The sequence below is a fragment of the Nyctereutes procyonoides genome, unplaced genomic scaffold (assembly GCF_905146905.1).
Source record: "Nyctereutes procyonoides isolate TBG_1078 unplaced genomic scaffold, NYPRO_anot_genome, whole genome shotgun sequence".
NCBI classification, from domain to species: domain Eukaryota; kingdom Metazoa; phylum Chordata; class Mammalia; order Carnivora; family Canidae; genus Nyctereutes; species Nyctereutes procyonoides.
This window is the reverse complement of record NW_026575121.1, coordinates 49,250,204-49,274,033: the sequence shown is the minus strand read 5'-3', so window position 1 is coordinate 49,274,033 and position 23,830 is coordinate 49,250,204. Positions and strand designations below refer to the sequence as shown.

The window sequence follows — 23,830 nt, the reverse complement described above, 5'->3', positions numbered from 1 at the left end:
ATACAGGTCCAATTTTGCTTTTAAAAAAATGTTTATACATATACATACAGGCCTAAAAAACTTGTACATAACCAATATGTAAGTAGGGATGAAGCCTGAGCAGTACAGACATTCAACTTTATGTTTCTTCCTTACAGTCCCAAATTTTATACAATGGAAAACCTTGCCTTCTAGTCTTAGAGACAAAGAGTAAAGTTAAATCTCTTTGTTGCAGGGCCTCTAAGGGTCTCAGAAGCACTAATCTGCCTTCTCAGTCTTTAAGAAACAGTCTACCTGACAACATTAGGACCACACTCCACTACGGAACACTTTCTAAAGAATTCTGTGCTCTTTCCACTCTATCACACCACATTCAACGGGAAATGTCTGAAAACAATGGCAATATAACTTACAAAATCTTAAGACAAATATCTGGGAAAGAGAATAATGATTTAAATGAAGGTTAAATTACAATTCTCATTTATAATCATGATTTAAATGAGGGTGAAAACTTAAGCAATGTACAGAACAATGACTCTAGGTGATAACATTGTATTGTATACCTGAAATCTGTTGAGAGTAGATCGCAAAAGTTTTCACACATACATATACACACAAAGATAACTATGTGAGGTGATAGATACATTAATTCACTTGATTTCAGTAATCATTTCACAAGTACATATAACAAAATGTCACATACAACATATATATATATATAAAGCTTTTGTCAGTTAGATCTCAATAAAGCTAGTAAAAATAAACTAAATAAGGGGTGCCTTGCTGGCTCAGTCAGAAGAGCATGCAACTCTTGATCTCAGGGCTGCAAGTTCAAGCCCCACGTTAGATGCAGACGTTACAAAAAAATATAAATAAATCTTAAAAAAATAAACATTGTAATATTCAATGTAAAAATAAGCTTAAAGCAATTTAAAAAAAGAAAAAACTCAAGCAGCCCCATGCTTCAAAAATGCTGGAGTAAATTATTTACAAGATACTTTTTTTTTTTTTTTAAGAGATGGAGAGCAAGAGAGGGGGAGGGGAGGGCAGAGACAATCTTAAGTAGGCTTTCTGGCCGGTGCAGACCCTAATGTGGGGGCTTGATCCTACAGCCCTGAGATCATGACTGAGCCAAAATCAAGAGTAGGACACTTAACCAACTGAGCCACCCAGGCGCCACAACAAGATATTCTTCAGCATATTATACTTATTAAAATTCTATAGAAATATACTTTTAACATAGCATGATTTAAGATAGATCCCATCTTCATTAATACAACTGAGACAATTTGAGAATGAGAATGGAAGAAGGCAGATAGTAACTTGACTAATGAAGGAAGAAAAGGGAAAAAGGAGAAAATGCAAATAATTATAGTTCATTAGCAATGACAAGAAGATCCTAATTAGGTCATGAACTATCCCTACTGAAAGCCAAACTAGATCTTGGTTCCGCCTTAGGAACAAAGAGGGAACAGAGGGAGACTGGGGGGGGGGGGGGGGGTAAGGGTTGAAAACAGGTAGAACACAGGAGCAGGTGCAAGGGGAGGAAGGAAAAGCAACAGTATTGCAGCTTCCAAGGACTAGGAAACCAGCTCAGCTGCTAAACTGAACTATTATCTTAGTCACCAGACTGACTATCTCAGTGGTCAGGAGACATAAATATAAATAAACTCCCTTAAGTCTGTGAAGCAGTAGTGTGCATTCATTCAGAACACAATGGACTCAGATTGCCTAGGTTCAAATTCTATTTTTTTTTAAGATTTTATTAATTTATTTGACAGAGAGCACAAACGGGGGGAACAGCAGAGGGAGGAGGAGAAGCAGGCTCCCACCAAGCAGGGAGCCTAACATGGGGCTTGATCCCAGGATCCTGAGATCATGACCTGAGCCTAAGGCAGACGCCTAACTGACTGAGCCACATAGGTGTCCCTAGGTTCAAATGCCAACTGTGCTTCTTACCAGCTATGTGATCTTAGTGAAGCTACTTAAATGTCTGTGCCTAAACTTTCTTATCTGCAAACTGGGGATAATAATCCTAATACCTCATTGTTCTGAGAATTAAATGAGTTAATATATGTAAACTGCTTAGAACAGAGCCTAGTAGTAACTGTTACATAAGCAATGTGTTACATAAATGAAACTTAGACTGTGACAGAAATAAAACCAACAACTTATTACTTATTGATTGAAAATTCTTAAGAAATCATATAGATACACAGAATCCTCATTTAGATTATGATTCTTTCCCCCAGGTATTTTTCCTAACGCTTAGAATTTATATTGCCATTGCTCCTAGCATTTTACTTAAACCTAGGCAAACCTGGATTCAGATCCTAGCTCTCTGACATACTAGCTATATGATTTTGAACAAATTATATTCTGAGCTTCAAAATGTTCATTTGTATAGCAAAAACAGAACAACAGTATTACTGAAAATTACTCTGAAAATTAAATGTAATAACTTTTTTAATGTAATAACTTTAGTAAAGGAATCCTTTCTCTCTTAAATTGCTGGTGAAGTTATACATACCATCCTTTAGGGTTGGAATTTGGCAGTATGTATCAAAAGTTATAAGAGAATATGCTCTTTTTTTTTTAAGATTTTATTTATTTATTCATGAGAGACACAAAGAGAGAAAGAGAGGCAGACACATAGGCAGAGAGAGAAGCAGGCTCCCTGCAGGGAGCCCGATGTGGGACTCCATCCCAGGTCTCCAGGATCACACCCTAGGCCAAAGGCAGGCACTCAACCGCTGAGTCACCAGGCTTCCCAAGAGAATACTCTTTATTTACTTTTCTTTCATTTCTAGAAACATCTGAAAATTAAGATGCTCTAAGCATCACCATAACAGGGAGGAAAAAAAAAAAAAGAAAGAAAGAAAAGCACCAACCTAATTCTTTAAGAAGAGCATACTTGGGAAACACTCATGATAAATGAGAGAAAAGCAGGATACACACATAGTCACTGTGATTGCTTTTTAAAAGTCTTGATGTGAAATAAAGGCAAGTTACAAAATAGTATTTGAGTGTGATAAATTTATTTTTAATTACTTAGATTTTCATTTTTGCACTAGAGTAAGTATGAATATAAACACCAAGATGTCAATAAATGCTATTTTTATTCCTTTCTACTACCTTTCCATATTTTGGAATTTTCTAAAATGAATTGTATTCATTTTATCATAACAAAATCAGTTCATTTAAAACAAGAACATAAATGTGTCAGAAAAAAAGATGAAGAAAATTAAGTGAAATACTAACAGCATTTTTTTCTATCTTTCAAACTTTCGGTAACATGATTAATTACTTTTAGATTGAAAAAGAAACATTGTTTTTAAAAGCTTTCTCCCTAGAAAACAGTATGGAGTTTCCTTAAAAAGTTAAAAATAGAACTACCTATGACCTAGCAATTGCACTACTAGGTATTTATCCAAAAGACAGAAAAATGCTGATTTGAAGGGGCACATGTATCCCAATGTTTACAGCAGCACTATCAACAATAACCAAATTATGGAAAGAACCCAAATGTCCATCGACTGATGAATGGATAAAGAAAATATGGTATACACCTACAATAAAATATTACGCAGCCTTCAAAAAGATTGAAATCAGGATCCCTGGGTGGCGCAGCGGTTTGGCTCCTGCCTTTGGCCCAGGGCACGATCCTGGAGACCCGGGATCGAATCCCACATCGGGCTCCCGGTGCATGGAGCCTGCTTCTCCCTCTGCCTGTGTCTCTGCCTCTCTCTCTCTCTCTCTGTGACTATCATAAATAAATAAAAATTTAAAAAAAAAGATTGAAATCTTGCCATTTGCAATGATATGGATGGAACCAGAGTGTATTATGCTAAGTGAAGTAAGTCAGTCAGAGAAGACAAATATGATTTCACTCATATGTGGAATTTAAAAAACATGAACACAGGGGAAGGGAAGGAAAAATAAAATAAGATAAAAACAGAGAGGGGGAAAAAAAAAAAAAAACAGAGAGGGAGGGGATCCAAGGGTAGCTCAGCAGTTTTGTGCCTGTCTTCAGTCCAGGGTGTGATCCTGGAGTCCCAGGATCAAGTCCCACATCAGGCTCCCGGCATGAAGCCTGCTTCTCCCTCTGCCTGTGTCTCTGCCTCTCTCTCAGTCTGTGTCTCTCATGAATAAATAAATAAAATATTAAAAAAAAAAAATAACCGGGGCAGCCCCGGTGGCGCAGCGGTTTAGCGCCGTCTCTGCATGGAGCCTGCTCCTCCCTCTGCCTGTGTCTCTGCCTCTCTCTCTCTCTGTGTCTCTATGAATGAATAAATAAAATCTTAAAGGAAAAAAAACCTCTAAAAAAAATAAATAAAAATAAAAAAATAAAAAACAGAGAGGGAGGCAAACTATAAATATAATTTGATTGCTGAAGGTTGCTAGACGGGTGGTGGGTGGGAAGATGGGCTAAATGGGTGACAGGCATTAAGGAGGGCACTTGGGATGAGCGTTAGTCATTATATGTAAGTGATGAATCACCAAATTCTACTCCTGAAACTAATACTACAGTGTATGTTAACTAACTTGATTTTAAATAAAATAAATAATAAATATATGTATATATATTTTAAAGATTTTATTTATTTTTATTCATGAGAGATAGAGAGAGAGAGGCAGAGACATAGGCAGAGGGAGAAGCAGGCTCCATGCAGGGAGTCCAATGTGGAACTTGATCCCGGGTCTCCAGGATCAGGCCCTGGGCCGAAGGCAGTGCTAAACCGCTGAGCCACCTGGGCTGCCCATAAATATATATATTTTTATATATATTTTATATATATAAATAAATAAATGCATTCTGCCTTGGGATACCCAGCTGGTTCAGTCAGTAGGGCATGCAACTCTTGATCTCCAAGTCCTGAGTTTGAGCCCCACACTGGGTGTAGTAAATGAATAATTTAAAAAATAAAAAATAATACCAAGCTTATCCTTCCCTAATGAATACCTGCCTTTCCTTCTCAGCTAAAAAAAAAAAAATTTAAGATTTTTTTTTTTTTTTTTTTTTGAGAGAGAGAGAACACAGTGTGGGTGGACGGGAGAGGGAGAAGCAGAGTGCCTATTGAGCAGGGAACCCAACGTGAGACTTGATCCCAAGACCCTGAGATCATGACCTGAGATGAAGTAAGACACTACACCGACTGAGTCACTCAGGACATCTTCTTAAATAAATAATACATTCCTCAAGAATTTCAATAATAGGGCAGCCTGGGTGGCTCAGCGGTTTAGCGTTTAGCGTCGCCTTTGGCCCGGGGCATGATCCTGGAGACCCAGGATCCAGGCCCACGTCGGGCTCCCTGCATGGAGCCTGCTTCTCCCTCTGCCTGTGTCTCTGTCTCTGTCTGTCTGTGTCTCTCATGAATAAATAAAATCTTAAAAAAAAAGAAGAAGAAATTCAAGAATATACTCCTCCAAAACTTAAGAAATATAGGAAATAGCTTCTCCCCAAGAGTCAGGCACTAAAGGCAGTGCAGGGTTTGGGCAATCCAGGCCTGATGAGTTAGTTAATCTTTACTGCAACGAAGAATGAAATTAGAGCAGAGATATATAAATTCTAAAGTCACCTTTAAAGAGGTCAGCCAGGGATGCCTGGGTGGCTTAGTGGTTGAGTGTCTGGTCTTTGGCTTAGGGCGTAATCCCGGGGTCGGGTGGGAGTGAGCATGCTTCTCCCTCTGCTTAAGTCTCTACCTCTCTGTCTCTCATGAATAAATAAAATCTTAAAACAAAATAAGAAATAAATAAATAAAGAGGCCAGCCAGATGAATCTTGGCTACCAAAACAGAAACCCAACTAAAACAAGACAATAAAATTGGAGTTTCCATTAAAGTACCAAATACATAAGCTGCTGAAACCAAAGGGAGGTTCTACACCAAAATGCAGAATTTAAAAGAAAATTAATCTAAATGTAGTACCAAAACTCTTAGTCTCCTTTCAGCCCGATTATGAATATAGAAAGAATGAGTGAAATAGCAAGAGTTCTCTACTGCACAGAGAAAATTAGGAAAAAGATTTGTAGAGTGAGCATCCAAGTGCTTTGAGTACAACCATATCTTCACATCACAACCATATCTTCACATCCCCCTTGAGTCAGGGGCTCAAAGGGCCTCTCCAGTGAGTTAAATATGTGACTCAAGAGGTGGGAGTCCAGAGGATTTCCAACTTGGGAAACCTAAAGAGTGGAAGGAGAACCTACATTGATTTTAGGGTTCAAAATGTACAACCAAGGTAAAGAATCAGCAATTCTATCAGAGAAGTGGTAGACCACATGTAAGAGTCACCACTGGGGTTATCTTTGGCTCAGTCTGACAGTGCCCTTAAGCAAGCCAAAGGACTCCAGAAGGAGGAAACTGAAGATGGAAGGAACTAAGGAAGAGCAAACCAAAGAAAGCCCAACAACATAAAGATGCATCCCCCGAAGACAGGGGAGCACCAGACATGGGAATCTCAAAAGAATCTCAAGAGCCCTGAGGAGAGTCAACTGTAACCATGTACCAGGCTGAGAGCCACAAAAGAACTCTCCTAGTTCCTCCCATTCCTTCCTCCTCCCACTCCACCTAATCTAGAACCTAATAAGGGCAGAAACAGAAAATCTGAGAGACAAGAGAGGAACACAAAAAGAGCAGAAGCCAATCACCCTCCTTTCTCTCACAGCAAGTGGTTGTCAAGGACAAGTCTTAACCAGGAGAAAAAGGAAGAAAAAGTCTTACCTTTGAATGAAGACTGAAGTATTGATTCAAATACTCAACTGCATATTTATATTTTTACTTTATTTTTTTTAAGATTTTTTATTTATTCATGAGAGAGAGAGAGAGAGAGAGAGAGAAGCAAATTCCATGCAGGGAGCCCAATGTGGGACTTGATCCCGGGTCTCCAGGATCACACCCCGGGCTGCAGGCGGCGCTAAATCGCTGCGCCATCGGGGCTGCCCTATTTTTACTTTTTTTAAAGTAAGCTCCATGTCCAACATGGGACTTGAACTCATGACCCTGAGATCAAGAGTCACATGCTCTACCAACTGAACCACCCAGGAGTCCCTAACTGCATATTTTGAATTTTAAATTGAGCCTCTATTTTGTGACTTTTATTCCCTAAGATTATTGCTACTTGAATGTACTTTTTGTCTTTTATTTGCTACTGAATTCCAAGCACCTGAAGAGTGGCTGGCTCACAGGAGTGCTCATTAAACAGTTGCTGAATCAATAACTTGAAGAGTAAATACAAAGTCATAGGTCTGATACCCTTTCACAAAAGCACAAAGCTCTCCAAGCTGAGTACATTTTAAAGAGATGGTGAGAGATAAAAATATTTGATCGTCTCCTACAGGTTTGATATTTAACACACTGAATCCATAACACAGCTTGGTACTTTGTACCACTACAGCACAAAAATAGCGGTAGTGGTAAATTTTCATGGTGTCCATTTCAGCCTTATGCAGGGGACAGAGTAGGCAGGTCGTGAATGACCCCACCAATCCTTATGGCTCACCCATCTCTAGAGTGAGATGAATGTCCTTACTGCAGGCTCACACCACTCACTGGGCCTTGGATGCATCCAATTTCCCTAACTACATCTGATTCCAGGCTCTCTAACTGGTTTCGGGCCAAAACCAGTTTCACTGGTTTCAGTTCAGCTCAAAACCATATTTCTCATGCTAATAAATTTGCTCCGGTTTCCATCTCAGTGTTGTGTAAATTTTAGTTAACAAAACACTCAAGCTCCTGAGTCTTCAAAGGGCCTAACTCAGCTGTGTCTTCCCCAGATTCCCTCCCTGCTGCATGTCCCCATGGTCCAGTCTCACTACTTGTACTGTCCACCTAGTTCACTCCTTATCTCAACAAAGCAGGTTTCAGCCTTAATGCACCACTGAAACTGCTCTTCTTACAGTAACTATAATAACCCAGTAATGCCAAATTCAGTAAACTCTGAGGAGATGAGAGAAACTAAGTAGAGGTGGTCAAGAGGTATGAAGAAAACCAGGTGGGCATGGAATTCAAAAATAAAAGTCAAGGAGTACAGAATTTTAGAAGGAAATGTTCACCAAGGCTAATGCAAGAGAACATTCCACTAAGTCAAGGACTGAGAAGCATCTGGTAGATCCACTGGAGTGGACGTCCCTGGTCACCTGGTCCAGAGGAGTTTTTGTGGCACAGTGGGGCAGATTCAGGCTTGCAGTGGGTAGAGTACAGAGCAACCATCATGCCAGTGAGCAACATCAAAGAACAGCTGATGAACTGCAGAGGGCTAAAGATTAGGGAAGTGAGAGAGGAAATAAAGTGAAGACCATCTTTCAAGGACCAAGGTTGGGAAGAAGAAACAGAAGTCAGCAGCCTGGAAGGTACAGGATAGGGTCAACAGATGGGCTATGCTTTTGTATTCTTGAGAACACACTCAGAAGGATCCAGTTAAAAATAACTAACCCTGGCCAAGGAGCTTTACACACAGTAACTCTTAATCTTCACAACAACTCAACAAAATAGACAATAATATTCTCTCCTTTCCACAGGTAAGGGATCTGAAGTACTCTGGGAGTCTCTGGAAAGCCCACTACAGCATCAACCGGAGAAAGCACCAGATTTAACCACATGCCAGGCTCATCCTCTCAGAGGAGAGGATGAAGAAGTAGTGTTAGAAAAGGCAGTAGAGAATGAGTTAAGAAGAGATGGGAGGTGGGCTCCAGCTAGAAAGGTGCTTTATTCTTTTAGCTTGGGGAAAAGGGAAAGGAACAAAATCTGCATGCCTGACCAACTCCTACTCATCCCTCAAAGATCAACTCAAGTATCACCTACAATGGGAAGTCACTGACAACTGTTAAAGGGTAGATATAAACAAGTGACAGCCCTTATTTTGGGGTACATTAAGATGAGATGGGTAGGGGCCCCTGGGTGGCTCAGTCAGTTAAGTGTGTGCCTTCAACTCAGGTCTCCATCTCCCTCTCCCTCTGCCCCTCCTCCCCGCTTGTGTGTGCTCTCTCTCGCAAATAAATAAAAGAAAATCTTGGGATCCCTGGGTGACTCAGGGGTTTAGCACCTGCCTCTGGCCCAGGGCATGATCCTGGAGTCCCAGGATCGAGTCCCACATCGGGCTCCCTGCATGGAGCCTGCTTCTCCCTCTGCCTGTGTCTCTGCCTCTCTCTCTTTCCCCCCCACCCCTGTTTTCTGCCTCCCCTACCTTAGTGAATAGTAAGACCATCAGTCTACCGAGAGCCACCTTCAACTCCTCCTCCCGCAAATCCAACAAGTTTTATTGACACAATCTACCTACTTGCACATCTTTAAAATCCTCCTTCTCTAACCTGTTCACTGCTACTACTTTATCTGGTGCCTTCAGCATCTCCCACTGGACTCCATTCTCTCTGCCTCTTCTGTTGGCCACCCTCGTTTTGATCCAAATCTCTTTTTCCCTTAGAATCTCCTGGGATGCTTTAAAAATTGAGATTTCTGATGCCCACATTAGCCCTTCTCAATCTGTCTCTCTGGGGATGAGACCCAGGTGTATGGACATTCAGAAAGCTCCATGGCTGATGTTTTTTACAGCTAGGACTCAGGCAGCATGTGGAAAATACTGCTCCCATCACCAACAATAATCTCCCATCTTGCTTCCCATGGCAACATGTAGCATTCCCAAGTAGTGATCTAGATCATCACCTTCTGCTTCTCTGGACTTTCCTCTATCATTCATTCCTATCTGTGTTCCTGATGAGGAAGAACCTTAGCCATTCCTCTGCCTTCTTCCCTAGCTCCTCCCTCTTCTCTATCTTCAAGTGGATGATTTTACCACACACCTCCTAAACTGCTCAGTCCAGCCATAACCAACAATCCTCTAATTCATTACTTCCTGCTTCTTTGCCAGGCCTGCCCAGGCCGCATCCCTCTTTGAGGCCCTCTCCCTACTTGCATGCCTGAAAAATTCTTACTTATCCGTCAAAACTCAGTTCAAGTATCACCCTATGCTAACAACTGTGCCTCTCCCCTCACCAGCCCATCCCCGGCAATACACCCACAGCACCAAGTACACAAGTTGTTTCGTTTCTTTTTAAAAATATTTCCCCACTAGACAAGGAACTCCTTGAGTCTGGGAACTAAGCCTGGAATACATTAGACATGCGATTAATGTAGGTTATGTCTATTGTTACCCAATGAATATACTACGAAGTGACTAAGTAATGGGAAAACTTATTAGTAAGTATAATAAATGATATATTTATTACTTAACATATAATTAAGTGATGCACTGGTCTATAAACAAGCACCCTAAAATACGTCTTAAACATGTTTCCTACGCACTTTTATGGAGTTATAGCTACATGACTAGATAGAGAGCAATACAGTTTCAAAGACAGTCAAAAATGCCCTACCCTTGATTTAACACCCAGCTTTCTTTAGTACCTTGAAAATGCCCTGCCGTGCCTGTTTCGGTCTTTGTGTTTGCTGTTCCCTTTCTGCAAAATGCACATTTTTTGACAAATTCTGACGTGGCTGGCTCCTTCCCACCATTTGGTTCTCACCTCAAATGTCACATTCCCAGGTTACCTTCCCTGACCACACTTGCTGAAGCAGGCAATCATGCCATTACACTCATCTTGTCTTCATGACACTTATCACTAAGGGAAATCACACTGTCTGTTAACTTATTGCATGTTGGTCTCCTTTATCCTGTTTACCTCTCTATCCTTTGTACACAGTGTGTGGCTTACCCAATAGACACTTGATAAATAAATAAATCAGAGGGCAAATATAACACTAAAACCCCATTATCTAGCAGTCACAAAATGAGGAACCTATGCAGGTGGTAGGAAATGCAGAGACTTTTTCTCTTGAAAAGAGAATGTTACTCATCATCCATGGGGTCATGGGTAGGCAGATTAGACTTCCTTAGGATACTTAACTTAAAATCTGAGCTTTGACTTGCCAAAGAGCCATACAACTTAGTAAATGAAATCACTTCCCTCTCAGTGGGTAGCCTTGCAAGGAGAAATTTTAAAGTAGGTAACTAACTGCTCATACCCAGTCTTGCCAAGACCAGTCCTGGAAAAACCGCCCAAAGTCCACTGTAAACACTGCAAACACAAGGGACCAAGATGTGTTCAACATCACAATCCCAGCACCTAGCAGTTTCTAGCTCACAATAGATGTTCAAAATGTTTGTTAAATGGGCACATAAGACATGGCCTTCTGAGGAATGGCCATCCCATCAAGTCTTACCCTGAGGAAACACTTACTTTAGAAACAGGGCAAGACAGCTTAGGCCCTGGCCTAAGGCTTGGCCTACCCTCTCCCTGGGCAGGAGTTTGGTTCCTAGAATTCAGTACTCATCAACCCTGTGCCACATGATCAAATGTTAACCCCACTGTCACCACGTATCAAATCTGAATAAACTTTGCAATACAATGGCTACTACAATATAGTAATCACCAGCAGTAACCAGTAACCCAGTAATGCAATATAGTAACCTTTTTAATTTTTTCATGTATTTTGGTCAGCAAGTAAAAATAGCTCAGAATGTTGAAATAACTAAAATGGAAGATTCTACCATTAATTTTATATCCACCAGTGTAGGACTCACTGTGTGATCCCAAGAAAATCACCACTTTCTTGACCACCAGTATCAACAGTCCTATGTATGTATTTTATCTCAAGGGTAGTTTGGAGAAGATTAACTAGCTAGTAGTTGTAACCTACTCTGAGGCCAACGAGTACCATAAATCGAATTAATCATGAAACAAGGAAAATCATAAACACTCAACCCGCTCCAGAACCTGAGAGGTTGAGAGAGGAAGATTTAACATTACGCCTGTGGCTCTGATGGTCAGTCTCAGACTAAGACCTGTATTCTCAGAAAAGATTCCTAACAATCACAATACATCTTTTAATATTTGAAAATGTCAACTGCTCCCATACTGAGGCACGATTAAGTTGGCGTGCAGAGAGCTCTGAAGTACCAACAGTGATAAGCAATTTTAAATTACGCCTGTTCACACAGTTCCTGTTACTGTACCAGTGCCTAATCTCGGTGCTGTTTACTTAACATACAGTCCACCTTACCAAAAGCCAACTAAACAATTGCAGCGAAAAAAAAAATTGTTATTTAAAAGGCTCCATGCACTGCTTTGCCCTCTATCTGCTGACCACCGCGGACGTCCAAGTGAACGATGACAGCAACATCCAGCAGCAATGTCCGCACTTTCCTGCCAAATGACTTCTTAACTTCCTTCCACTTTAATGTACTTTAATCAGTTTTTATTTGTCGAAAAACTCTCACGGGAAACCGAGGAAGAAAGAAATCTAAGTAAACCCTTGGGGTCGGCTCCTGAGACCGAGGCTGGAATGTGCACCTGGGGGACAGCCAGTTCGGTCCCTCTGTAGCCTAAATGGAGCAAGGTGACTGGGAAGGGGGCAGGCTTCCAGCATCGGCTCCACCAGCGCAGCCTCTTCTTTCAGCCTGGCACCCGCGCCGCTGAGCGCAAGGGGTCGAGCCCGGAGAACACCGGGACGCCCAGGCCGACCCTAACTTTCCAGTCCACCTGGAACACCTGAGCATCGTACCTGGGGTTCACAGGTGAGGGCCGGGGCTGCCGGCGGGACTCAGCGCCCACTGGCCCCTCCGGGCTGAGGTGGGGGCCGTGCCCGCTGCCCCTCACCCGCAGGAGGAGCCCCCAAGGTTCGGGCGCGGGGATGGAGGGTCGGCCCCCAAACCCCCTACAACCCCGAGGGTCCCCGCTGCCCCCAGGCTTCTCAAGGAGGTGCCCAGGGTGCCGCGTGGGAAACAGCCAGGATGGCGGCGGCCGGTACTCACAAAGCCCGCTGGAGCCGGTGCTGGCGAACATGGTCCCGCCGGACCCGGAGCCCCCGAGGGGGGACAGGGGGAGGGGAAGTGGAGGTGGAGGGACCCGGAGACCGCGCAGGCGCACTCCCGGCGCAGCGGCGAATCCGGCAACTGGATTCCACTCCTGGGGCTGCCCGTGAGCGGCGCATGCGCGGCCCGTGGGACGCACCGCTCCGCCCGCCCCCTCCCTTCCTGCTCGGGGAGGGAAGTCGGGCCGCAGCCGGAGGCGTCCGCCCGTCCGGGTTTTTCCGACTGCCGCGGGCCTCCTTTAGTGAAGGAAGGGGAGATCGTGGGAGGAGCCGGAGGGCAACTGCTGCGAGCAACATTTCAGCGCTCAGCGGCGCCCCACGCCCCGTGGAGCAGCGTGGCAGCGGAGTCCTCCGGAGCGCCGGCGTCGGGGCGGGGGTGGGGGGGCTAATTCCTCGCGACCTCTAACCTCTCCCGGGACGGGACGCGGGCGAGCTCCACGCATGCTCAGTCTGTCTGGGCGCCGAAGCTCGCTCCGCCAGGGCGTCGGCAGGGGCTCCCCGGAGTTGCGGCGTCCGGCCGAGGGCGAGAGGCTCTGAGCCGCCTTGCTCCCCGGGCTCCTGCTCTGGCGCCCGTCCAGACCTGGCCTTCCCCCCCCCCCCCACCCCCGCTCCTGCAAAATGATACTAATCTTTAAGGCAAAGTCATGGCTTTTTAAATGAGTTTGGACCTGAAAACTATATTATCTAATGTGGTTATTAAAGAATACTTTTTGGGATCCCTGGGTGGCGCAGCGGTTTGGCGCCTGCCTTTGGCCCAGGGCGCGATCCTGGAGACCCGGGATCGAATCCCACATCGGGCTCCCGGTGCATGGAGCCTGCTTCTCCTTCTGCCTGTGTCTCTGCCTCTCTCTCTCTCTGACTATCATAACTAAAAAAAAAAAAAAAAAAAAAATAAAGAATACTTTTTGCGAAATTGACAAGGCTAAATGAAAAGGACACCTTACAAAACTACAGGAAAAAAAAAAAACAAACTTTTTTTTTTTAGTGTTTATAAGGGCCAAGCGCTGAGCTCACTCTGGAATTTGTGGATCAATCAAACACAGTCCCTGCCTCTAAAGAGAGGTGCCAGTGACCCAAAATTTCAACACGGATTTATTGCTAGAAGGCGAAAGTATAAGTGACTTATTTATTGGGCTTTTCTTTTTGTTTTTGCAGAAGCTGTTGGTTAGCAACAAAACCGGTAGCCAGCATAGGTGTGGCTACTTCCCCCACCCCAATCTGGGGAATCCAGAAGGCCAGAACTGTTTTCATGATTGTACAAAGACATTTCCTTTTACTCAGGAGTATACAGTGGAGTCTCCCATCGTGCCTTTGGAAGGGCTGCAAACTCTGAACCAACATTCTCCAGCTGATCGATGCGTCATGTTACAAAATCCTGCGTGGGTAAGATGGAGTCAAACTGCAAGATAGATGAATACCCATGCCATTCACTTCCCCTTGGATGGGACTAGAGCATATTATGCTGAATGAAATAAGTCAATCAGAGAAGGACAATTATATGGTTTCACTCATGTGGAACATAAGAAATAGTGAAAGGGACCATAGGGGAAAGGAGGGGAACTGAGTGGGGAAAAGCTAGAGAGGAAAACAAACTGTAAGAGACTCCTAACTCTGGGAAACAAACAAAGGGTTGCAGAAGAGGAGGGTTGTGGGAATGGGGTGACTGGGTGATCGGCATTAAGGAGGGCACATGATTGGGCAGCCCCCGTGGCTTAGCGGTTTAGTGCCACCGTCAGCCCCCGGGGTGTGATCCTGGGGACCCCGGATCGAATCCCACATCCGTCTCCGTGCGTGGAGCCTGCTTCTCCCTCTGCCTGTGTCTCTGCCTCTTCCTCTCTGTCAATGTGAATAAATAAACAACAACAAAAAAAACATGAATAAATAAATCTTAAAAAAAAAAGGAGGGCACTGATGAGACGAGCACTAGGTGTTATATGTTGGCAAACTGAATTTAAATAAAGTATTTTTTAAAAAACAAGATAAACCAATAAACTTTAGTGTAACAGTACAAAAAGCTCATTGATAGGGTTTCAGAGTTCTCATTGCAACTAATTTTTAAGAAACTACTGCTTGTTAAGTTCCACTGTAGTATCAAAAAAACTCCATATGATCCGAAATGACTATTAAAAATGCTTCCTTTTCCAACTACAATGCTGTGTGAGGCCAAATTTTCTTCATATATTTCAACCAAAACAATGTATCCCAACAAACTGGAAGCAGAAGCAGGTATGAGGATCCAGTCTTCTATAAAGTCAGATCTTAGACATTTGCAAAAATGTGCAATAATGCTATTTTTCCCCATAATTTTTTGTTTGGAAATGTGCAGTAATTTTTCACAAAAACATGTTATGTTAATGTGCAATGGATATGTTATTGTTATTTTTAAATGAATTTCAAATGGGTTTTAAATTTTTCTGTCTCTTAATTTCTAACATGGTAAGTACCTATAGATATAAACCCATGTTAGCAAAAGCTCTTGTAGTTCTCACTTACTCTTGAGGGTTCTGAAGAGATCCCAAGATAAAAGGCTTGAAAACCACTGAAATAGGAGATACAGCGAGAGTTCTGAAGTGTAGAAAAACAAAGACAAAAACCCTACACTTATTTATGTTCAATTCTGCAACATTCTTAACTAGATACACAGTAACAATATGTTATGCTTGAGAGTATTTTCAGATATCCATACCCTGGGTATACATCTACTCTGTACTCAGAACCTGTGCATATTAACTGGGAGAAAGCTGTAGGTTTGTCTTTTAAGAAGCAAGTATTGTCCTTGGATGGGCAACATGGCTTCACCTGGGATCTTGTTTGGACTAGGGTGCCAGGCCCTACCCCCAGACCTACTAAAGCAGCATCTAACAAGACCCTCAAAGTCTGAGAAGCACTGGTGCAGCATTTCTCAACAGGGGCAGTTTGGGGCCTCCAGAGGACACTTGCCAATATTTGAAGACCTTTTTGGTGTTAGAATTGCAAGGGGGCGGGGGGAGCGGAAATCCCTGGGTGGCTCAGTGGTTTAGTGCCTGCCTTCGGCCCAGGGCGTGATCCTGGAGACCCGGTATCCAGTCTCGCATCGGGCTCCCAGTTTGGAGCCTGCTTCTCCCTCTGGCTGTGTCTCTGCCTCTCTCTCTCTATCATGAATAAATAAATAAAATCTTAAAAAAAAAAAAAAAAAGGAATTGCAAGAGGGGGCCATTACTGGCATCTAATGTGCAGATGGAATGCTGCTAAACATCCTACAAGACACAGGGCCACCCCCACAATTAAGAATTCTCCCAGGAGCCTGGGTAGCCAGTCAGTTAAGTGTCTGATTCTTGATCTGAGCTCAAGTCTTAGTCTGTGTTGTGAGATCAAGCCCCGAGTTGGGCCCCACTCTGGGTGTGGAGCCTACTTAAAAAAACAACAAAACTGTCAGTAGTGTGAGGTTGAGCACTCCTACACTGGTGTGATTTAGCCAATGTTTATCACACAGTCCCAGATTTGTGATAAACAGTGTATATCATTTCTAATGTCCTTGCCTGTATTTCTACCTTGTCTCTTCTCTAGATTGTATTATGGAGAACTAATTCTGTCAAGTACTAGGAATTCTCATTTGCCTTACCATGTCTTGCTGAATCTGCTTTCTATATTGGGATGGTAGTTTAAAAGAGTAAGCCCCTAGCAGGCAGGGAATAGATAGGTCTTACCAAATGTTGTATCCTCTTGGTGTGAAGGCATTGTCTTCCTTTCAGAAAATAAAACACAGCATCTCTAAAGTTTTAGCATTAAAAAGCAAATCTCCAGGAGAGTCCTGGGGGAAGGTTGCTGAGCAAATATCCCTGACAGGTGCATTCCCTATATTTCAGTTTGCCTTTAGCTCAATGTTCTATGAAAGCAGAGAGCAGAGCTAGAAACAATTTTTCCTAAAGATTACTAACAGTAGAGGAGGACAACAGCCAAATTAAGAACCACAAACTTCCAAAGTACCAAGTTCTGATCACATGACAGCCTTTGCGCCTTAAGCTTGTAAACCACATCCTATTTCCATGCTCTGGCCCAGGACGCCCTTTCCAAATCCCCAGGGATTGTAGTCAGCAATCTTTTCGAGGAATCAGTAGATAATGACTAGGGTTGATGGTCAGTCCTTAAATAAAGGAGCCTTTATACGGCATCAAATGCATTTTCAGGGTATAATATCTTTTAAATTAATATTTATAAGAAAATAAGTCTGGAAGCCTTTTAAAGATAGTTATATCTTGTTACTGATTCAGTAATATTCATAATAGATATTTACTGAGCAGGGAGCATATCATAAGTTACTGTGCAACAAGTTAAGAATGTTGCAGAATTGAATGTAAGTAAGTGAAAGTTTTTTGTCTTTGTTTTTCTAAACTTCAAAATTTCAGTGGTTCTCAAAGTGTATTTTGTAAATTGAAGAATACTGCATGGCTTCCAGTAACTGCCAGACACAATCCTTTTACCAAAAAAAAAAAAAAAAAAAAAAAAGTGAATTGTTCTCTTTGCTATGTCTTACTCTCCAACCTCATGCTTCTTATGTAGGTAAAAGTCTAATTGTATTTATTTGAATCTAGAACCAATCCCAGGGGATCCCTGGGCTCAGCAGTTTAACGCCCGCCTTCAGCCCAGCCCAGGGCGTGATCCTGGAGACCCAGGATTAGGTCCCACGTTGGGTTCTCTGCATGGAGCCTGCTTCTCCCTCCACCTGTGTCTCTACCTCTCTCTCTCTGTGTGTGTCTCTCATGAATAAATAAATAAATAAAATCTTTAAAAATAAAAAAAAATAGAACCAATTCCTTTTTACATGTAAATGTGTGCTTGGCAGAGTCTTAATACATGCTGAATCCAATTATTTGGAGCTTAATTAAGAGTTGTCTACCCATTCAAAACACCATACCACCTACAGCATTTGAGTAGTAGGTTTTTGCATTTGAGTCCCCAGTACCAGTTTACATGTGTCTGATGTAGTCTTTGTGATTCTATGTCTTTCAAAGGATGTACAAATCTAGCGCTTATTATAAATTGCTATTGTAAAAATACTCTATATAAAGAAAAATATTTAGAAAAAGTGTTGAGAATACTCAGTTGAATATTTGAAAGTATCCATATGTACAACATAGTTTTTTTTCCAGTTCATTTAGATGAACCCACCAAGATTAAGTGAATATTTTATAAAGACATAGAGTTGGCAAAGGTAGAAACTTCACAGATTTAAGGAAAGCTTGAAAATCATAGTATTGTCCCTGAAACGTTTCTTTTAAATCTAATCTGAAAGATACAGGTACCATTTCTTATAGAATGGCACAAATTATAGCAATCTGTGGTAATCCAAACAATACAGGAAAAAAATTAATTTTACCACCCAACTGAAAGGTTAACTATTACAAGAGTAAGAAATTTTAAAGATTTCTTCTATTCTGTTGAGCAATAATATTGTACATAGAAGGATCTACAAGAAATCCAAAGAGGTAAAAAATAGGCTATGGAGTCATCTACAAACAAAAGAATGCTTGTTGCAAGTGAATGCAAGTAAACCACATGATAATGAAACTTTGCTGACCACAAATTTAAGATCCACGGAAGTAAAAACACTGAGCAGAAAAATGTGCTTCTGTATGTACAGACAGTGGCTACTCAGAGTTGTGAAATTTTGAAATTCTTAAAAATTATTTCACAGGAAATTTTTTCCTTTTCCAATATCCTTTTGTAACAGATGGTCAGTGAGTAACCTGGGTTGATAAACAACTGGAAAGTATAAACAGCCATATTAGTGAGTCATTGAATTATTCATTGACAACCTCAGTCACCAAAAATCTTAGTGAAACACCCACAAATCAATGAACCCTATCAGTTCTATTGATAAAATTCAAACTAATGCCTTGAATAAAAGATATTTTGTAATGTTTGCAGTGACTGAAAAGGAGATTGACTGCTTTATGCTACATATGAAGTAGGATGATATTCCAAAGAAAATTGTTTTAAAATACTTTAATTGTTCTCTGATACTGACATGCAATTTTTGTTTCAATCAATGAAAAATTAAATAGTAATTCCAAAATATTACAAAGTGATTTGACACATATAATGCATGTATCAGAACTGTTAAGTGAAGACTTTAAACTGCAAGTAAATAAGATTATTAAAGAGGAAGGAATTACATGAAACTTTTCAACAAACATATCATTTTAAGAGATGCTTTCTTATCCAGAATTTTCACAGTTCCAGAATCTGTAGCAGAAAAGACTGGAGAGGTCTAAAATACTGGTTTGGGATTGTATTACTACCTTTCATGCTACTTAAAAACACATGACGGTTAGTTCTAAAGATCAGTGTGGATTTACAATATCAAATTAGGTGATTAATCCAATTGAAAATGCTGCAACATATTAGCCAATTTGCAAGAAATGTTAATTAAACTAAAATGTGATTTAGGGGGGTTGTTCTTTTCTTCACATTATTTTTCCAACTGCATGTTTTTTTAAGATTATTTATTCATTCATGAGAGACACAGAGAGGCAGAGACATACACAGAGAGGCAGAGACATACGCAGAGGGAGAAGCAGGCCCCCTGCAGGGACCCCAGTGCTGGACCGATCCCAGGACCCCAGGATCACGACCTGTGCCAAAGGCAGATGCTCAACCCCTGAGCCACCCAAGTGCTCCCCAATTGCATGTTTATGTGGAAAAGATTTCAGTGAGTGGAGCACTTCCTGCAGAAGCAACAAAATGTAATATAACATTTGAGATTTCTTTTAAGATAATTAGAACCTCATTACGTTTCATCAATTAATTTAAAAAAATGTTTCAGATGATCACCATCTGTCTTATCTTGGGTCTCACCAAAGGTAGACTTGGAAACAAAGTTTCAAGGTGTCTGGAAGCTGTCCTAGGAAAGACCAGTGGGAGAATGGGAAGTGAGACCGGGAAAGGAAGGGTAGAAGCCAATAGAGATGAATGACCAAACAAATAAGCACTGTGGGCAACCGGAGCCAGTGCTCCCAAGTCATCCCACCAGAGGGGGCGGTAGGTGGCTATTTATCCACTGGCTCCCGTAGGTCCCAGAAGACTACCCGCAAGCAGTGCAATTTCCTAGCACTTGCAGCCTGGGCTGTGAGTGAGCAGAGGCTGCAGTGGCAAGGCCAGACTCCAGGCGAAGAGCTGCAAGTAGGAAGTAAGGCTTGGCAAGGTTAAGGCTTGGGGCAAAGGCCTGACACCATTCTGCCTGTGGGGTTCATGTTTTCAGGGCACACTCAGAAGAAAGCTTGGCTGAGAAATTTACATATGAAAGTTATGGTGCTGGGGTTTGATTTGGGAAGTGGTAGGGTTGGTTTGCCTTTTCCTTCCTGTCTTCCTCCAGTGCTCACCCTAGACCACCACTTTATTTCTATAGAGCTTTTTCTTTTTCTGGTTCATCTCTGTTTCACATCACATATCAAAGGATGTGATCTCCTGGATTTAAGTTCTAAAGATGGAGCACATGCCCTAACGTGGTGGGATTTCAGAATAGGAGATCAGTTTTCTGTTGCTTTATCACTACCCATAGAGAAGTATTTTTAAATCATTCATATAGAACCTGTCACATTTGTGAGACAATCACACTTCCTCATCTTCTCCACTCACACCATCTGCTCTTTCTCAGAGGCTAAGTTAAGGTTACTTCTCTTTCTTGTGTCCATACAAACGTGTCCCATCTGTTCCTACCAGACGTGCACTTACTTGTCCTGCGCTAGTTTTTATTCTGCTGTGCATCGTCCTTCTGCCCTCTCATTTTTCTTTTTTCTTTATTTTTTAAGATTTTATTTATTTATTCATGAGAGAAAGAGATAGAGGCAGAGACACAGGCAGAGGGGGAAGCAGGCTCCATGCAGGGAACCCAATGTGGGACTCGATCCCAGGACTCCAGGATCATGTGCTGGGCTGAAGGCAGAAGCTTAATCGCCGAGCTACCCAGGCATCCCCCTCTCATTTTTCTATGCATCCTGTGTGGTATCATTCCTGAACCTACTTCTATATGCTGCACAAACATCCATCTAACATATTTATAGATTGATGCATGCATTGTGCCTCCAGGGCTGTCATACTCAAACACAAAGAAATGAAAATATGCATTATTTCATTATAAATTTCTTTCCTTTGTTTTTTTATATCATCAATGTATGGATGTTATATTGATTATTAAAATTATGTGTAGCATATTTTCCTTAAGTTTCATTAAGTAGGGGATCCCTGGGTGGCGCAGCGGTTTGGCGCCTGCCTTTGGCCCAGGGCACGATCCTGGAGACCCCGGATCGAATCCCACATCGGGCTCCGGGTGCATGGAGCCTGCTTCTCCCTCTGCCTGTGTCTCTGCCTCCTCTCTCTGTGTGTGTGACTATCATAAATAAATAAAAATTTAAAAAAAAAGTTTCATTAAGTATACTAAAGGCAGAATTGCAGAATATTTGTTATAAAAGTAAGAGTTGGGTCACTTAGGATTAAGAGCCATTATTCTAGATCTCTGCCATTTATGCCATGCATACATTTGACAAAATCTATTTGGGTTTTGAATAGCCTGATGTGAATAAAGATAATGCAGTCTTAGGTAATCTTCAAAATTATACATGATCACATTACATACAAGACATTTTCTTATATCTTGTTTTCAGGTATGTTACATAAATAGGAGACACAGAAGTTTTTAATTATCTTAATATAGCCATACGTATTCCGTAACTCTAACCATTGGTGAGAATATTTATAATTGTACACAATAGGATTATTCTGCTTCTTATCCATTTTTCTTTCCAGAGAGTCTTGCTGATGGATTCCTAGCCTTCCACTGCAGTGGAAGGTGTGTAAATACCACACCCCTCATTTCCAGGCCCATCCGTATTATTTTAAAAAATTGAATATTCCCCATGAAAGAGGATATTGAATATAATGCTATTAGCTTCTGTTCCCCCAAAAGCCAACCTCGAGACAAGGATTTTGGTGCAAATCCCACCTCTGTATTTGAGAGGCAATCCCAGGAAGCACAGTGAGAAGCTAGGGAAGAGGGCTGTCAATAATGAGCAGGTTACAGCTATGGGGGTTGAGAATTAAATCCTGCTAAAGGGATCCCTGGGTGGCACAGCGGTTTGGCGCCTGCCTGTGGCCTAGGGCACGATCCTGGAGACCCGGGATCGAGTCCCACGTCGGGCTCCCGGTGCATGGAGCCTGCTTCTCCCTCTGCCTGTGTCTCTGCCTCTCTCTCTCTCTCTGTGTGACTATCATAAATAAAAAATTTAAAAAAAAATGTCTCACCAACGGGCAAGAAAGCTGAGCTATTTGCCCACCAATCCATCCTCATCCATCGGATGAGTGTTGCTCCTGGGAGTTATAAACCACCCTGCATTTTCAGTGTGCTTCATGTGTGGTCGGAGCACATTCCTGCATCCAGAGAAAGCCCTTAGGCAGAGAGACACAGGTGCCTGTATGAGAGTTGTCCACTGAAGCTCTAGTGAACCCCAGGATGGACAGAGAAGATATGGTTAGGACACCAGCAACATCTGATAAAAGTGGAAAACGAAGTGAGACCAAATTGCCAATTCCCTTTATCCTATTACCTCTGATCCCAGAACAGGATATTTTTGTAGGGCCAACATTTTCCTCTTTTTAATGGGTATAGCCACTGATTGATACTACATAAGTGACTCCTCTTGACGTAGCTGCCCTGGATCCTTGCTAAAGTGCCAGCTAGATTTCAGGACATCATCAAAACAGGAAGGATCCACCAAATATCATAATCTCATCCCCTGACCAGGATATGACCTCTTCCTGAACTGTCCAGGCACTCTTGTCCATCAGAACAAGGCCAACACCCACAGATCTACTTCCCCCAAGGTTGTTTCAACATAAGTGGAAGCTTATCTCTCATTTGCTCACTTTTAAGACGTTCTTAGAGACGTGAGGGTCATTATTGGCTTAAGCATTTCATCTTGCTTGCTTGTGTATCTTTATGGCCAGTTGACACTGACCAGTAGCACATTGATTCAAACGGATTCAAATCTGTATATTCGATATAATGGTCTAAAACAAAATGCATCCATTTGATCTTTTATTTCTCTTTTTGCCAAGGTGAGATAATCACAAAAATACTGTGTACGAAATTGTTTATCATTCTTATTCCCATCATTGCCAGTATTTATTATTGTAAATCCATAGAAATCCAATTGAAATGTGCAAACACAGGAAGAGTGTCACTTCCACAGCAGCTAGGGAAAAAAGAGCACATGAAAATATTTTGAAATTTCAGAAAATAAGCTGGAAATACAAAGTACTGAAAACTAATTGACTATCCTATGCCGCGTCATCTTGTTTACCGATTTTAGCTTTTCTATTTTTTTATGGAGAACTAAGCCCAGGGCTGCTTTTATCTCTCTCAGTGTTATTAGCTGAATTGTGTAACCAAAAAAGTATACCAAAGTCCTACCCCTATGTCCTCAGAATGTGGCCTTCTCTGCAAATAGGGTCATTGCAGATGTAATTAGCTGTGACGAGGTCATTATGGAGTAGAGTAGGACTTAATCTCATATGACTGCTCTCCTTGTAAGAAGAGACTCATGCAGACCTGGAGACACCATCCAGTGCTGCCTCTGTAAGCCAAGAAACACCAAGAATGGCCAGCAAAACATCAGAAGCTGGAAAGGGCAAAGTAGGGTCCTGCCCTCCACGTTTCAGTTTCAGCGGAAGCATGGCCCTGCTGACACCTGGATTTGAGGCTGATAGCCTCTGAGACATTGAGGCACTAAAGTTCTATTGTTTCAAGCAAACCCCCCCCCCAAGTTTGTGTACTTTTTAATGGCAGCCCTAGGCAACACTCAGCTTTTCTCTTTAATTCACATTTTAAAATTTCTTCTTCCATCTGCTATTCACCTGTTTCCCTTTGCACTTTCTTAATTTCTACCTAGGTAGAAGCTATGTGAGATTTTATGTCTGCCCAGCAACCAAAGGGACTCGGCTTCTCATGC

General features: G+C 42.0%; 1 protein-coding gene across 1 annotated transcript in view; it reads right to left on the bottom strand.

The window, feature by feature from the left end:
* Nucleotides 1-13,061, bottom strand: part of UBAC2 (UBA domain containing 2) — a 174,912-nt gene extending 161,851 nt beyond the window's left edge. Inside the window, exon 1 of the mRNA XM_055335998.1 lies at nt 12,787-13,061. Within this exon, the coding sequence (XP_055191973.1) occupies nt 12,787-12,817 (31 nt within the window). The 5' untranslated portion in view covers nt 12,818-13,061. The remainder of the gene's footprint in view (nt 1-12,786) is intronic.
* Between the last annotated feature and the right edge of the window lie 10,769 nt (nt 13,062-23,830).